The sequence below is a fragment of the Ptychodera flava genome, chromosome 17 (genome assembly GCF_041260155.1).
Source record: "Ptychodera flava strain L36383 chromosome 17, AS_Pfla_20210202, whole genome shotgun sequence".
Classification (NCBI taxonomy): domain Eukaryota; kingdom Metazoa; phylum Hemichordata; class Enteropneusta; family Ptychoderidae; genus Ptychodera; species Ptychodera flava.
This window is the reverse complement of record NC_091944.1, coordinates 12,142,974-12,158,993: the sequence shown is the minus strand read 5'-3', so window position 1 is coordinate 12,158,993 and position 16,020 is coordinate 12,142,974. Positions and strand designations below refer to the sequence as shown.

Sequence of the window (16,020 nt, the reverse complement as noted above, 5' to 3'; positions counted from 1 at the left end):
TACCAAAAGTCAGTTCCGATTTTGTAAAACATCTTATTATTAATTGCATAACTTTTATAATCAGGGATATACCTTGATTGACTTCATCAAAGTTGATTAAGCATTATATGTAAATTGAAGAAATATGATAAAATATTAATGACAGCCGTTTGGCATTTTTACATCAGCAAGTTACAAATTTGCATATTATCTAACTTTGCCAATTAGGGATATAAGACTTAAAGGACTCTAAAAAAGTATATGAAACTTGCTATTTATATTGATCGGACAATATGTTCTATAAGTAAAATATATTTTGCATTTTCATGTCAGCTAAGTTTTATATCTCTATTTCTAATGAGCTTTCACAGTTTGGCATTTATGCCTAAAGCTTGAAAGACTTGACCAAAACCAATTTACACTTGCTATATAAAGTAGTGAATGGCAAAAGTAAAAGAAATCAAGTATTTTATTTCAGGTAATTACATATCTGTGGTACATATTGTTAATGATGTTCATCTTAACACTTTCAATTAAGCTGTAACATGTGGTAAAAGTTTAAATTTACAGACAAATGCAATATATACTGAACACGTTAGCATCTTCAATTTATGTCTGATTATTTTATTAATTAATCTGTACCGAAACAACCTGCAGACGGTGGTATGTGCCTGGCGACTTTGACATAATTAGTTAAATTACCTATTGGCGACACGGTAAAACTATGGCCTACGCTAGACTAGTAAAATTGTGCCCTGTAAATGCAGATATAACATGAGATTAAAATAGACTTATTTCTCTATTCCCAGTCTAAGCGGTTTTGTCAAAGATCATTTGAAGTGGGATATTCTTACTGTCATACATAGGTTTTGTACGAATACTGGAGTATTTACACGTAGCCTTTGATCGAATTAGAGCGGTGTCTGTACTATAGAGGACCTTTGACTGCCACAAGGTGACCGCGCTAAAGAAGTAACGGATCTACGTAATGCCGCGCATTTGTCTGATTCACGACAGGTCCATGGCTGTTCGAGCGAAATATAGTATACCTTCAGTATCTTCACATAAATTGAGACACAGTTTAACAATTTGCACAATGCCCTGCATATCTCTTCGCAACTGCATTGCCCAAGGCGAAGAAGCAAAGCGGTCGCTGCCGCTGAACAGGTCAGTTATACAGCGCGCGAAGCAGCCATGCCATTGCCACAACACAAACAGGAAGTAACCGCCTGTGCTCGCTCTGTTGTTCTTAGTCGAGACTCCACATAGTATAAAGAACAAGAAATTGAAACTCACCAGACATCTGCACGTCAAGAGGACCGAATTTGAGCTGGCTTTACAACGATAACGTATCCAGACCGAAGATCACACCGACAGTCGGCCGAGCTAGGTAGCGATGGCGGCAACAACGAGGAGTTTAAGCGTCTCTGAACTTTGCACTTTGACCTTCTTTGTGAATGGAACGCATTCAGGCGTTTGTAGACTGGAGTTTGCTCTTTCAGTTGATCAAAATGAATAGTGGAGACTCGCTGTAAAAAACATGTACGTAGTTAATGTTATTTCTTAACATACCAACGGTCTTGCCATGGACGCCGAGGGTTTAAAATACAAAAATTGTATGGATTTCCCTGAAGAGTGTCAGAACCGATATCTTGTTCTAAGGGAGCATTCGTTATTTACGGGAGGGGGGGGGGTCGGTGGAAATCAGGGGGGGGTTGACTTTTACAAAAACGGCTTTTCAGGGGGGGGGTCAAATTTTACAATCAATGATTGAAGGGGGGGTCAAATTTTACAAAGGTTTGTATCGAGTTATGGAAAACAAAATTGACTTGGAATTTCACCGAAATGTTGCTTGTGTAACCGATGTTTCGAGACGGCAGAATAATAACCGACTGAAGCTCGGCCAAATTTATTTCTCTAGCAGGGCCAACAAGTCCGAGACTGGCGTTAACCTCTCTAGAGCAGCAACAGAGCATGTAGCCCTGAGTACAGGTCTGTGTGTTCCTGGCGTATATGGCCTCCACCACAGCCCTGCAACGGTCTGTGGAGATAACTGGGGTCTCTGCAGCGAGATTCAAAATGGGGATCGCCATGGGTAAACAACTTGTCGAGTATGTTATGTTTCAGAAAATGAGTGGTTTTGGACGTTAGGAGAAGTCAATCGCATCTTTACTGGGATTGGTTAGGAGGTAAAGGTAGGCAGGGAAAGAATTTTGCCCCAATAGAGCAGAATTTCGGCCAAAAAGACCCTTTAGTCTTCATTGCGGTCCAGATCCAGGCCGCAGAGACCTCAAGTCTGTTCAAAGACCATTGCAGGGCTTTGGTAGAGGCCATATAATGCTGGAACACACGTGCACACACCTGTACGCAGGGCTACACAGCATGGGGCATGAAATGAGGAACCAACACACAGTCATATAATGTAACAAACAACTTCTGTATATTACTATATTGTGTCAAATATCGGGGTCTACATATAAAATAGTAAAACCGTACCCAAACTATAAATATTACTCCATGGTAGCAGTTACCGTACTGATCGACCTCCCGACGGCAGGAGTCGAGCACACACTTTCAGAACAAAACTCTGTTCAAACCCTTTCTAAATTTGCTTAACAATTTCTATGGAAAACTTAACGGTACCGCAGAGGTACCACAGACTTGACCACGCAGGTGGGAAACACAAATAGTTCACACGCGACTTTAACTAATGTTCGATGATGAGCACAATTGTAAGTTCCGTGTAATGTCTGCACATGAAAGTCGGCGACAACACACGCAATTCACTGCTAACCAGCGTCCAGTTCAGCTACCACGGGAGCAGCCATCTTAGATCTTTCGTTTACTTCCGGTCGGTACATGCCGAACTAATCTGAAGTCTTACTCTGCTAACTCCGCGCATCGACAAAAGTTCAGTGGAACGATCATAAATAATGTTCTCATGACAATTTCAGACATCTGACTGAACTCATAAACGGAATAAAGTTCACAGTTAACACACAATTTGCTGCAGAAAGATCAGCTTTCAACTTGTGGTGATATTATCATCTCAGCTGTGTGTATATTGCAAATATACGGCACGGCTTTCACTTGTGTGAGCAATGTTCGTTCCATCGACTAAAGTAGAGCATGGCGTAGGGTTTAAATAAACTGTCCGATCCGCACAAAATTCGATCTCTGCCACTCACCGTTTCTTTACATATCTGCTGACTTGAGTAAGACTCAAAATAGAGAAATATCTGACTTAAAAAGCACACGCTGACACTCAAACCTTCCAGTGCCAGTGCAGCATGCAACGTAAAACACTTTCTGGAAAGTTCCCGTCTTGGACTCCCTAGGTATACTGTGATAACACACAAGAACTGCCAGGCAAAATAGAAAATACACAGGTCCTCCATACATAATCTATGAGACAGAAGCTATGAATAATTTATTTTAAATACAAAACCAGCTAAATCTGTGTATTTATGTACTCTTGATTATTGATATTAGTGTACTTGATTAGACTACAGCGATTACAAGTTCATGTGTGTGCAAAAATTTGATTTTGGCATTTCACCAAAATGTTGATTCTCTAGTATGTGAGGAAACTTTTTCAGCCCTGGGCCACAGGGTGCGAAGGGTTAATGAATCAAATCTGATGAAATTTTTTTTTCATGGGGGGGGGGGTGTCACATTTTACAATTGATGAATTGAGGGGGGTCAAATTTTAGAAAATTGATTTGGAGGGGGGTCGCTTTTTACGTTTCATTTGTCGCTCAAATTCCACCGCCCCCCCCTCCCCGTAAATAACGAATGCTCCCTAAGTGAAAGTTATTGATAGAGAGATAATTTTATGTTGTATTCCCGTCTTTACGATACGTAAGATTGCAATTTAGTCTCATGATATGAAACCGTCAGCCAAGAAAGCCTGTCCCCAAAAGAAGATGATGAGGGCACGTAACGATAAATAAGCCAAGACTTGGAGAGGAATTAGGTTTGATACAGCCACATATCATTGTGGATGCTGTTGCAGACTAGTGTTCATTGAAAATACATCGATGATTGTATTAGTGCCGACTATGTAGCCTCTCAGTCAACACATAAAGTATATAATTGAAGATAAAAATCAATAAAATATAAACTTGTAAAAAGGAAAATTCGTGGCTGTATCTATTATTATGTTAATTGATTCAAATGTATCAATATAGTTTAAAACTAGATCATTTAGATTTTTACCAAAGTTCAATGCTTAACTCGAATCCCTTTCATCAATTACAAACAAAAACGTTATCTCTGAAAGTATACTGTCTATTTTGGGCCTCAATTAGCGCGGGAGGAAAGCGTTCCAGTCGCTGATACAATTTTATTGTTTATGGAGTTAGAGTCATTTTGGAACGACTAATCTGACTGCAAACGTTTCCAAGGTGTCATAAGTGAGCTCGGATACGTACATATCTTTTTAGGTATACTTTCAAATTAAAAAACGTCCATATAAATGTAGCTGCTGAGATATATAAACTTTGAACCATCCTGAGAAATTTGCACTGTATGATGATGGTCATGGTTGTGGTGGTTGTTATGATGGTGATGATGATAATGATGATGATGATGAAGATGATGATTGTTGTTGTTTTTTTTGTAGCTGCTGTTATTTATTCGGAACAAATGTTTGTTCAAGGATTAGGTATGCTCAGAATGATCAGTCGATTCCCATAAATCTTACCACACATATCGATGGCATGACATTTAACAGTTTAAAGTCAATGATGTTTCGTACTGTTAACGGGGCCGTCTGAACGTCGCTTATGTGGCTTTCTTCTTTACAAACAATCTATTTCATACACTCATCTAGCTGGATCACAGCATAGTTTATAAAACACATTGTAACTGACTCAATTCAACTTTCATTAATTACCAGCGTATCTTGGTTACAATGGTTACATCGGTCATATTGGTACCATGCGAATTATGAACGCTGTTCCGATTGCTTTGCATGGCGTGTCGAGGAGGAATATTGTTTTCAAAGAATTCTTTGGCCTTTACAAAATGCCTTCATCATAAGAAGCCATAATGAGTTTTACTCTCGCATCGCTCAAATTGCATACCATAATACCTTTCACTTTACAATATGTCTATGATGACCGAATCGCAACGTATCCTTGCGCATGTTCCTCTCACGTCATCGTCTTAACATAAACCGAACACAAATGTATCAGTGACCTCCCTCGAAGTAATCTCCCGAAGTAGTTTGCCTATGTACAAATTGAAAGTGTATACGATGACAAAATGTCGTCCGGTGAGTCTGTTACCGTTATGGTTAGATATGCTCGCGGGAACGGTAATGCTCTACCATTCAAGTGCAAAACTTCAGACACGATATTTGACCTTGCAAAGGATATAAAACGCCAGGCGAATCTATTCGATCTCGACGAAAGAAATATCAGGTTCACTACACTAAAGATGTTCAGTTGCAGAGAAGACGGAAGTAAAGCATTGTTACATTTCGGTGATGAGATAGGAGTTCTGAGACGTAAAGGCTTTGAAGTCGAATTCGATACAGAATGTAAGTACATGTACCTCTATTGTTTAATCGAACAGGCTTTATCTTCGGTATGTAATAGCTGTTTATGTTTTCCCCTTTTTTCGTAACAGATGAGTTGTAATGACTGATCTTGATGTAGCCACAGTATGGATACTGGTATTCTGCATAACTAAAACGTATTATCATAAAATATTCCAAGCTATGCTGACAGAACCTTGAGTGAAATCGTACAAGTTTCACGATTTGCCATTTGATGATTACAGATTGTTCCAACTTCTTGTTAAAAGGAAGCAATTTCTAATGGATTTTACTCGATCGTTTGTTTGGTAATTATAGCAAAAGTTTTATCGTTGCTATTATTGTAAAATTGCTTTACAGACACCAAACTTCTTGTAAAATACATAGATTCAGTGAACCCGACGAAGTTTGAAATCGAGAGTTCAAAAGATGCTTGTGATCTGGTGGAGGTTGTTCTCGAAAATCTTGATAACTTTCACTTGTCCGAAGAGGACCTACAAACCATCAGAGCTCCAGGAAATGAAATTAGGCTGTTGAGAAAGATAGCTGATGCATATGAACCGATATCTCCCGTGATTTCCATCGCAGAATTGACTCAGGACATTATAGAGTTTGAAATCGTGACATTGGATATGAAAAGGCGTGGAAAGCGTGAGTACCCCAAATGTAAGACAAGAAAAGACAGAAATTAAGCGGATGCAAAATTCTCTAATTATTATTTGTCTGGGGCAAATTTCACTTAATATGCTCTTTGACTTTGTTTATTTTAATCGTTTGCACTTTACCTATCGAGTTATCGAAGTCGGTGACTGATGGCTGCCAGATGAAATTTCAATTTGACTTTGAATGAACTAATGTGGTTTTGTGTATAATAAAACTCAATGAAAGTCCTGAATATAAATTTCGCTTTTCTTTGAACAGGTTTTTCTGGTTAGGTGTTGAGTTTTATTAGAGTGTATTTTGAAATCCAGTCTGTTTCGCTGTGTAACAAAGCTGCATCTTTAAAATATATATCTCCAGTTGCATAAATACTGCCATCTTCTTTGTTTTACAGGCATAAATATATCAGTCAGATTTCGGAAATCCCCAACCATAGTTCCGCTTGAATGCTGGGAGAACGACACGGTGTACATGTTCGTTGAGCTAATTAAGCGAAACAGCGACAAATTTGGATTGTCGCCCGACACAAGGCATTCACTTTCCAACCCGTCAAAGGAGATTGTTCTGTCCCCCTCAACAACACAAAGGGGGGCATATGTTGAAGCCTTGAATCCGTCACAGAAACTTGGAAAAGTGACGGAACGTGAGCTTACATTCGACATACTAGATAGGAAGCAACCTCCATCAAAAGGTGAGTTTGCAAAATGCGACATCATCTGAAGTAGCGAACTCAAAATAACATGTTTGTTTTTTCCGACCTATGTAATCACTGACTTTACCCATTGATGAGTTCCGTTTACTCCCTACATACTATTGATCTGACCATCGATATGAATATGACCCACTTTTCAGACGAGTTAGCTGAACTTTGTGCGGGCCAGAAGATAGCAATATTCGGCGCAGTTGGACACGGAAAGACATCAACAATCAATACCATAGCACGGGTAAATAACAAATACCCATATCACATTCTATACGATATTGCTCTTGATGAACACGATTTACATGGAATTTTTAATACTCGCGTGAATCACGTCATACCAAAAAACTACATTTTGAAGTCCACAATATGTCATTTGAGGCAGAATTAAGGATAAGGAGAGCAGATGTGGAAACAATCAACAAACCGATTCTGAATTAGATAGAAATCGCATAATAGGTCACGATAATGCCAATAATGTGATTAATGCACAGTCAATTTATGTTATTCCCAATCTAGGCATTTCCTGGTGTTCAAGACTCCATTGCAGAAACCTCCGGAGGAGAAGCCACTGGCACACATGTGGTTTCACCCCACACCTTTAAGATTCGAGACAAATTATTTCACCTTATTGATGTTCCTGGTGGTGGTTTGCCATCAGGAGAAAAGTCAGATGGACGGGAAAGGCTGGAAAAGGTAATATCTTGGATAATAGACGGAAGATTCCCCGAGGATTTGCCGACGAACTACTGGGACAAGTCAAATGTATTGCAGGGATGGTACAAGTATGTCACCCGTAAGAGCATAGGCAAGGTCGACGCCGTGGTCATTGTTCATAGAGGTTATGCGCCAGAAGTAGACGTCCTAACCCGTCTGGTCTGTGATGTTGCATTGTCAAAGGGTAAGTAAAACACGATTTAAAACGCTTCAAAGGCGGACTGCGGCTGTGAATAGATTTCATAACTTGGCTTACTGCAATCTCGGGCGATTTTTTGTATGGCAACAATAAAATGCTTCCAGCGAAAATTAAGGAAGACAGTTGCTCTGTCGGTTTTTATTTGACATCACCGCACATGGAAGCGGTAAAAATCTTGAACAAATTATGAGAATGCCTATGTTGTGATATAGCTCTGACAACTTATGAGGTAGTCGTCAGAGATTGAAATTGGTAATGAAATCTCAACAACAAAATGTTGATGCCTGTGAAAATAAAATGCATAATAAATCACGCTGACATTTGTTCAAACACCGGAAACTTGTTTACTAAACGGTTTCACTGGGTGATGTAAATTCAATGAAACACGATAGGACCTGAAGGGAAGAAAACTAAGGAGGCGACTATTGCATTCTAATGAATGCAAAATAAACATAAAGAAACTAGAATGTCGATCACCAAGAAAAAGGCAAAAGACGAAACATTTAGAGTTATGTGTACATGATACGAAGCTCGTTTTCATTTTCGGTTCTGTCACATTTTTCTTTAAACAAAGAATAAATCGAATTCTGAGTTCTCCATTTCTGGCATTGCTAAAGATACGCGAACGTTTAGCCAAATGTTTACGACTGAGTAGAAGATATTTACACATGGAGTTCGCCTCGACAATGAAATTCCTAAAAATTAAATCGTTTGCAGTCACTGTACAAATTTTAAATTTTACTACAGAATCAAATCAACCAAAGTGTACCGATAAATAAAAGACAAAATGGCCGCCACCCCTATGTTATCTCTATTGGGGAGCGAATAAAATTCCTCTTGTTTCACAAAACTAAGTCGTGAGCTCCCGCAAGTGGAAGGCCACATGAATATTGTAAAAGTTTGAGAGTAATCATTTACGTTTCAATGCGCGCAAGCTACAATAACCTCAGCGATAAACTGCAGGTCAAAACACTACGTCACTGGAGGACTAAGTATGTCAACCAACCACTGGCATTGTCTTCTGACATTTACAGTCTTTTGCTTGATCTTTTCCTCTGACCTTTAACCGTTGCAACATGGCGACACATTTGCCATTTGAACAAAATATACAATTTGTCTTTCATTCGCTCAAAACGTTTAGCAAATTACTCTCATTTACACAAGAATTATAGTCAGTGACATTGATATTAATATTGGAAGCTCCTCAAGGTAAAAATGCATTTACAACGTTAGTAGATTTTGAGACCTTTTTCAGGTCAGGAAATGGGCCAAGCTAGATATCAGTCCACAAGCGTTAATGCATCATTTGATGCCCGGCAAAGGCCACAAATGATTTGTAGGTGTTAGCAACATAGCCTTATGACCTCCAAACTTCCTTCATGAAACTCACAGCACCTAGATGAGGCCTGGATGTAGTTAATCACCTTATCCTCTATCCTGTCGCTTCAAGGGGCATAACTATGTATATATTTGCCTATGAAGCTAGCAGGATCCCTGAGTAGTACTAAACACGAAATGTTTTTAACTCAGAGTCTGACATTAAACACCTTTTGGTAGACACGTTGTTACTTTATGTCATATTATTTTATGATTTTGCCATTGTTTATAATTCGGCGAGCAAGCCTTTATCGAACGTTTTAAATCAGCTAGAGTTGCGTGTTATGAGTCGTGGTTGTACCTGATCAATCGTGAATTCTACTGTTCTTATAAAAAGCAAACACTCTTATGTGTTATTTTGTTGAGGTACTAAGGGTGAGACGCCATCATATTCAAGGTTCATGTGCCTCATACCCACCCAATGTACACACAAACAGGTCGACAGTGTAATTTTTTTATGTAAATTCTTTCGTTTCAGGGCGAGGAATTCCTGTCTTTGGAATTATCACAAACATAGACAAGCTCAAAGATGATGCGGAAATACAAGACAAAGTTGCATACCTGTCCCTTGCAGCGAACATTGATGCTAGTAACATTTATCCGCTGTGTAATATCCAGGAAGGCCCCTCATCAAGTCAGCAAGGAGGAAGAGATAGGGATGAATATGTGCTGTGCATGTTACGGTCCATTCTATCGAGATCAAAGAGGTCACAGAGGTCTAGAGAACCTGTTGACCTGACATAAATCTGCCATGCTCATATTTCACGACACAAGTACAAGTCTTGTAGGATTGCAAATTGAAATTAGAATTATAAAAGAGAGGTATTCTAATCACAATAACATTTTGCTGTCCTGTTCCTATAAGATATACTCAGTTAGCTTTAATTATCGAACACAACCAAACGTTAGCTAACTCATATTAGCAAGCTTTTATAATCGAATACATAACCAAATGTTAACCAACTCAGGCAACTCATATAGGTCAATAAGGTGCGCATTAATGATATGCATTATGCGGATAGGGCGCAGGGATGTATATCTGCAGGTGGCTCGGTGTTTTAATAGACCTTTGCTCTACTTTGCATTCATGGAATTATCGTCTGTTCCAGTTCACGAATTTTTGTAGGGTGACACCTGTCAAATTTCGTAAATGTGCTAAACTTTCAATGCGATTCTTGTTTAAGGCTGTGTGCCGAATTGATGAAATCTTATCTGCAAACGACTAGACCAACGTCGGTTATTTATGAGCATGGTCACAAACTAGCATCGGGATCGCAAGGGTCACCCACATTTGACATTAATTTTATGTACTCTTTCACATCACCAAATAGACCAGAAAAGGCTTAAATTGACATGTCCTGTCTCTGTTATCACTGACGTCCTCTATAATGTCGTCTTTGCTACCACGTCTTTGCCACTGTCACCACCAAGCTATATCGGTTAATTTATCGCCATTAATATTTGTTGAACTGAAGTTATGTCGAGTCTTTCTGCCACTGTTTCCAGTGCGTAGACTACACCACAATCTCAAAGTTCCAGAGGACTTTGCCTTCGCAAATATTTACAGTCGCTAGACAGTAAGTCAATCTACAGGTAATAAAGTTCCAACTTTTCACAGGACCATTGAGAGTAAAATACCAATAATGGACTGTCAGTTATGTTTCTGTGGGTTTGACCAATCTTAAACAAGTTTTATTTCAATTCAATAGCATGCTATTAAATCTAGGTCTCAGACCGGTTTAAATATGAAACATGTATTTGTGTGATTCTAACTTTGTATAGCATTAAATAATTCTGTTTCTCTGGCCTTTTTACATTTCCCACCGAAGTCATTGGTGGTAATATTTCTTGGCTCGATTATTGAACCACTCTTTTTAAAGATTGGGATTTGGAGAGCGGATTTGAATGCGATGCCTTTACTAGGTGACTGGGTGCCGAACGTCGAAACACTGTTGTATTGCACTACGTTTAGATTCAGTGTGTGGAGGTAAATCGAGCAAGCTAAACTTAAATTCAGACAACTTCTGTCCAACTAGGATATTGCTCAAATTTGCAAGGCAGGTGTCGTGTTGACTGGAAGTGGACATAAACTGCCGGTGTCAGTTACCTCATCAAATAACAGCACCGTTAAACACACGTGATCTTACATGCGCATACAGAAGTCAGGGTCTTATATTTGCATACTGGATATGCAGTGGATCTTTTATTTACTGGTTTGGTTCGGTGAATGAACTTTAATTTGTGACTATTGCCTGCTTATGTGTAGCGTCTTCAAATATTCTACGTGGATGATAGATTGTTATCATTTACATATATATAAGAACTGTGAAATTATGACTGTTTTGTAGCTGATCGTGTGCTTGGAAATGATTCAATAACGGCAATGACTTCTACCCACCAGATTGGTGAAAAACTTCAACGACTCTGCAGACTGCACCCCTGATTTTCAATTCAGGCATCCACCGTCACTGGGCGTTGCAGATATAAAAGTACGGAGAAAGGACACACGTTTTTCTATTTACAGCGAGACAGTGGCTACAAAGGCTTAGACAGTTCTTTTTTTCGATTGCCTATCACTGCTAAATACTTTTGTCTTCGCTATGACACTGTAAACACGACTAAGTTAGCGTCGGTACTGCTGATGAAAGTGTCATATTTTATTAATTAACCCACGTATAACAAATCAGCAGTTACGTCTATTCTGCAGGTTACGACTGATTTTACAAGCTACAACTTTCTGTCCGTACATACTGAATCTACACTGAACAATATGCAAATATGCAATATGCAAAGTCTATGAGGAAAGATAGCCATATGCAAGGCTGAAAAAGTAATGTCTTGGATTATAAACGGTAAATTCCCAGAGGATTTGCCGATGGACTACTGGGATACGTCAAGAGTACTGAAGGGATGGTACAAGTATGTCACCCGTAAGAGCACAAGCAGGTCGACGCCATGGTCATTGTTCATACAGGTAGTGCTCGAGGAGTAGACGTCTTAACTAGTCTGGTCTGTGATGTTGCATTGTCAAAGGGCTGAGTTAAAAGCGATGTAAAAGTATGCAAAATACTTCAAAGGCGGACTGCGGCTGTGAATAGATTTCATAACGTGGCATTACTGCTGCCTCGGGCGATTTTTCTTATGGTAACAATGAAAAATGCATCCAACGAAAATTAAGGAAGACAATTGCTCAATTGATTTTATTTGACACCACCGCACATGGAACAGGCAAAAATCTTGAACAAATTATGAGAATATAATGCTATGATATAGATCAGACAACTTATGAGGTAGTTCTTCACAGATGAAAATCGGCAATGAAATCTCAAGTACAAAATGTTGATGCATGTGGAAAAATACATAAATAAATCACGCCTAAAATTTGTTCAAACGCCTGCAAAGATTTTCTTTACTAAATGGCTTCACTGGTTGATATAAATTTAGTGAAACGCAATAGGACCTAAACGGAAGAAAGTGGAGTAGGTGTCTATGTGCATTCTCATGAAAACAAAAACGCGAGTAACCGTCATCAAGAAAAAAGCAAAAGACGGAACATTTAGAGTTGGGTATGTACATGATAGCAAGATCGTTTTCATTCATGTTTCTGCCACATTTTTCTAAAAACAAAGAATAACTCGAGTTCTGAATTCCCCATTTCTCGCATTGCTAAAGATATGAGAAACTTTCGCCAAATGTTTATGACTGAACAAAAGACATTTACACAGGGAGCTGGCACCTATTAAATGAACTACCTTAAACTTTTGTCAATAAAACTCAACAATCAGGGGTCACCATGCAAATTTTGGTACAAGAGAAACAAATCATCGTTGATGACACAGTCCCCACTTGTTAATGGGCACTTTAATTACAAGTCCTCGAAGAGGATAGAGTCTTGTTCATTAATTAGGTCTCTGATTAAAAATGCAGCGATACAGATGGGGTTTAATGGCCGAGAATGAGTTCCATTGTGGTGAAAACATGAAACCAATGTATGCCGCATCCTAATTACGAAAGGTCATTTACTGAGTCAATTAGTAATTAATCGATAGGATGTTTCTAAAAATTTTTGCATCCTGTCCTAACACTGACAGATTATCACCAGTACCATATTTCTTAAAGTTGGATGCGGTGCCTCTGGACATTCACCCTGAAAACTAAAATTTATCATGTAAATGCAGATTAGCAATTAATTTAAATAATACTGTGTTTACAACACTGTGAGATCAACATCTGTACCAAAATAATCGTAATCATACCCATCCGGAATCCATAACACTAGGTCAAAATTCGTAATACAATAGTTATAAACATAGACACAAAACCGCACAGAACAGACAGTAAAGCACTGGTACATACAGCAAAGTCAAATTCATGAAAGAAAGATATATGGACCTCTGGCCAAAAGGCCAAGAAGTGATGTCAGGTGTTTCGAAAATAGTAAACACATCCTGCCCCACATGTGGTACCCGCCATATATCAATTTTTAAGTCAAATAGGTAGTGGTCACTAACTAAGGTCCAAAGTCGCTGATGCCATAAGCAATCATTTGCGGAAGAGAGATGCTGTATTTATCTACCAGCCTGTGATACCTTCCAAAAAAGCGTTTGAATGTAGAGACAAGTCTTTCTCTGGTTAAACCTTAATTTAGCAGTTTGTAAGAGAGATGGTTATGTCTCTCTACAAAATCACCATATGAACTGCATGCTCTTGCATATCGAAGAAGCTGGGAAAGGTTTACCCCATAAGCTGATGAGAGTGGAATATTACTGATGAGGTGTCGGAAATTGATAATACTAAAGATGAAATCATCTCTCTTGTCATATTGCCTAGCAGAAAGGTGACCATTAGAGTAATATTGAAGGATAATAGCCAGATATGAAGAAGAAGAGGCCGTTTTTGTAGTTTCTTTAATCTGTAGATTCTTTAATCTCCTTTAGCTACAGCTAAAGAGACCTTTTTCTGGTTGATTAAGTTCTGGATAAATTCTGCCTCGTATGAGTACAGAAATAAGTAAGCAAGCAAGGAGCACAGTTAGTACCCATAGGACTTCCTACACACTGTAAAATGTGTCCTCCAAATTCAACAAATATGTCATCGATGAGGAAATCAAGCATACTGATAATGTCTTTTTCGGCAAAAAAAATAGTAGTATTTTTAACAAAATATGTAAAATTATACCCTAATACTACATATTTGTAACGGCGTGCACATTTTTTGAAGAAAAATGCTTGGTTGATGATGTTTACCAAGCCTTCTTTCAATTTATCATGTGGTATTGTGGTATACAAAGTGGAAAAATCGAAAGTTTAATCAAGTTTAATCAAATTTGGTGCAGTATTTGTGGACATATTACTCTAATTAGGAAAGTTCATTACATATGCAATTACAAATTAATTAACATGACACAGATAAATTCTTTATTCACTGTTAAAGCAATGCGAGCTTAACATGTGTACCAAGTTCATGAAGTTTGATGGTGTATTTCTTGACATATCAGCCTAATTACGAAAATTTAATAATTGACATGATACTGCTACATGTCGTGAAACAAATGTATGTACATATGTATGAGGAAGAACAATGTCCTTGCACTAAATTTGAATGATATTGATGGAAATATGTCTGAGTTATGGCTCTGTACATGAAAAAACGTACCTCAATGGCTATCAGGCACATTGCACCGGATTGTGAAACCAATTGACATGCATATCTATTACATAATATGACAATACGTCAATGTCCTTGTACCAACTTTGAAAAGAATCGGTTGATACATGTATGAATTATGGCTGCGGACATGAGAAATCGTAACATAATGGCCACCACGCAGCCATTGTATTTGATCTCACCGTAACAAAATCGAAGGGCAGATGTATGACATAAGTCAATGTCCTTGTACCATTTTGAATTAAATCAGTTGAGATGTACCTGAGTTATGGCTGTGGATATGAAAAAAAAAAACGAAACAAAATGGCCGCCACGCGGCCATTTTGAATCGTATCGTGAAACAAATTCACGCGAAAATGTATGACATAGGTCAATGTCCTTGTACCAACTTTGAATAAAATCAGTTGAGACGTGCTTTAGTTATGGCTCAAGACATGAAAAAATTGTAACAAAATGACCGCCATGCGTCTATTTTAGATAAAATCGTGAAATAAATCGACGTACATATGTATGACATAAGTCAATGTCCTTGTACTAACTTACAATAAAATCGGTTGATACATGTCTGAGTTTTGATTCCGGACATGAAACAAAAGTAACAAAGTGGCCGCCACACGACGGACGGACGGACGCACGGACATGACCAATCCTTTAAGTCTTCCCGGACGGTGTCCGTGGGGACAAACAAATCACACAATGCTTACCGATATTTTGAAAAACAAAATGGCCGCCATTCCTATGTTATCTATATTGCGGCCCTTGGCAAATAGAATTCCTCTTTTTTCACAAAGGCCCCAGCAAGTAGCATTTAAGTGACATTGATATTAATATTTGAAGCTCCTTCAGGTATAAATGTGTTTGTAGCGTGAGTAAAGTTTAGGTTTTGTTTTCAGATCAGGAAATTGACCCAGTGAGATATAAGTACACAAGCACTAATGTATCATTTGATGCCCAACGAAGGCCACAAATGATTTATAGGTGTTGACAACATAGCCTTGTGACCTCCAGATTTCCTTCATGATACTCAAAACACCCAGATGAGACCTGGCCGTAGTTAATTGCCCTGTCCTCTATCCTATTGCTTCAAAGAGCTTAACTACTTGCAGTTATTACTATGTATGTATTTGCCTATGCGGCTAGGAGGATCCCACAATAATACTAAACACGAAATGTTTTTTA

At 38.5% G+C, this 16,020-nt stretch overlaps 2 protein-coding genes across 4 annotated transcripts in view; one reads left to right on the top strand and one right to left on the bottom strand.

The window, feature by feature from the left end:
- Positions 1-16,020, bottom strand: part of LOC139115444 (uncharacterized) — a 55,027-nt gene that overhangs the window by 5,609 nt on the left and 33,398 nt on the right. The window contains exons 1-2 of one of the 2 annotated variants that reach the window (XM_070677554.1): positions 9,736-9,825; positions 1,276-1,508 (exon numbers count right to left, since the gene is read on the bottom strand). In XM_070677554.1, the coding sequence (XP_070533655.1) occupies positions 1,276-1,282 (7 nt within the window). In that variant the 5' untranslated portion in view covers positions 1,283-1,508; positions 9,736-9,825. Of the gene's footprint in view, positions 1-1,275; positions 1,509-9,735; positions 9,826-16,020 lie in introns of those variants that run through there. The other variant, XM_070677556.1, reaches the window with a different exon arrangement.
- LOC139115442 (uncharacterized) lies at positions 4,655-11,335 on the top strand. 2 transcript variants are annotated; one of them, XR_011548122.1, is made up of 7 exons: positions 4,655-5,524; positions 5,882-6,172; positions 6,576-6,872; positions 7,034-7,125; positions 7,401-7,782; positions 9,653-10,581; positions 10,650-11,335. XR_011548122.1 is itself a non-coding variant. In XM_070677552.1 (6 exons), the coding sequence occupies exons 1-6, from the start codon at positions 5,248-5,250 to the stop codon at positions 9,916-9,918; spliced, it is 1,605 nt and encodes a 534-aa protein (XP_070533653.1). In that variant the 5' UTR covers positions 4,655-5,247; the 3' UTR covers positions 9,919-11,335. The 2 variants fall into 2 exon arrangements, 1 of the variants encoding a protein (XP_070533653.1); XM_070677552.1 differs by having other exon boundaries at positions 9,653-11,335.

Excerpts from the sequence above, each read along its gene's own strand:
- LOC139115442 (XM_070677552.1), top strand. The coding sequence starts at position 5,248 with ATGTCGTCCGGTGAGTCTGTTACCGTTATGGTTAGATATGCTCGCGGG. Across the intron at positions 6,173-6,575 it reads TATGAAAAGGCGTGGAAAGC|GCATAAATATATCAGTCAGA; the intron begins GTGAGTACCCCA and ends TTTGTTTTACAG. Across the intron at positions 7,783-9,652 it reads TGATGTTGCATTGTCAAAGG|GGCGAGGAATTCCTGTCTTT; the intron begins GTAAGTAAAACA and ends CTTTCGTTTCAG.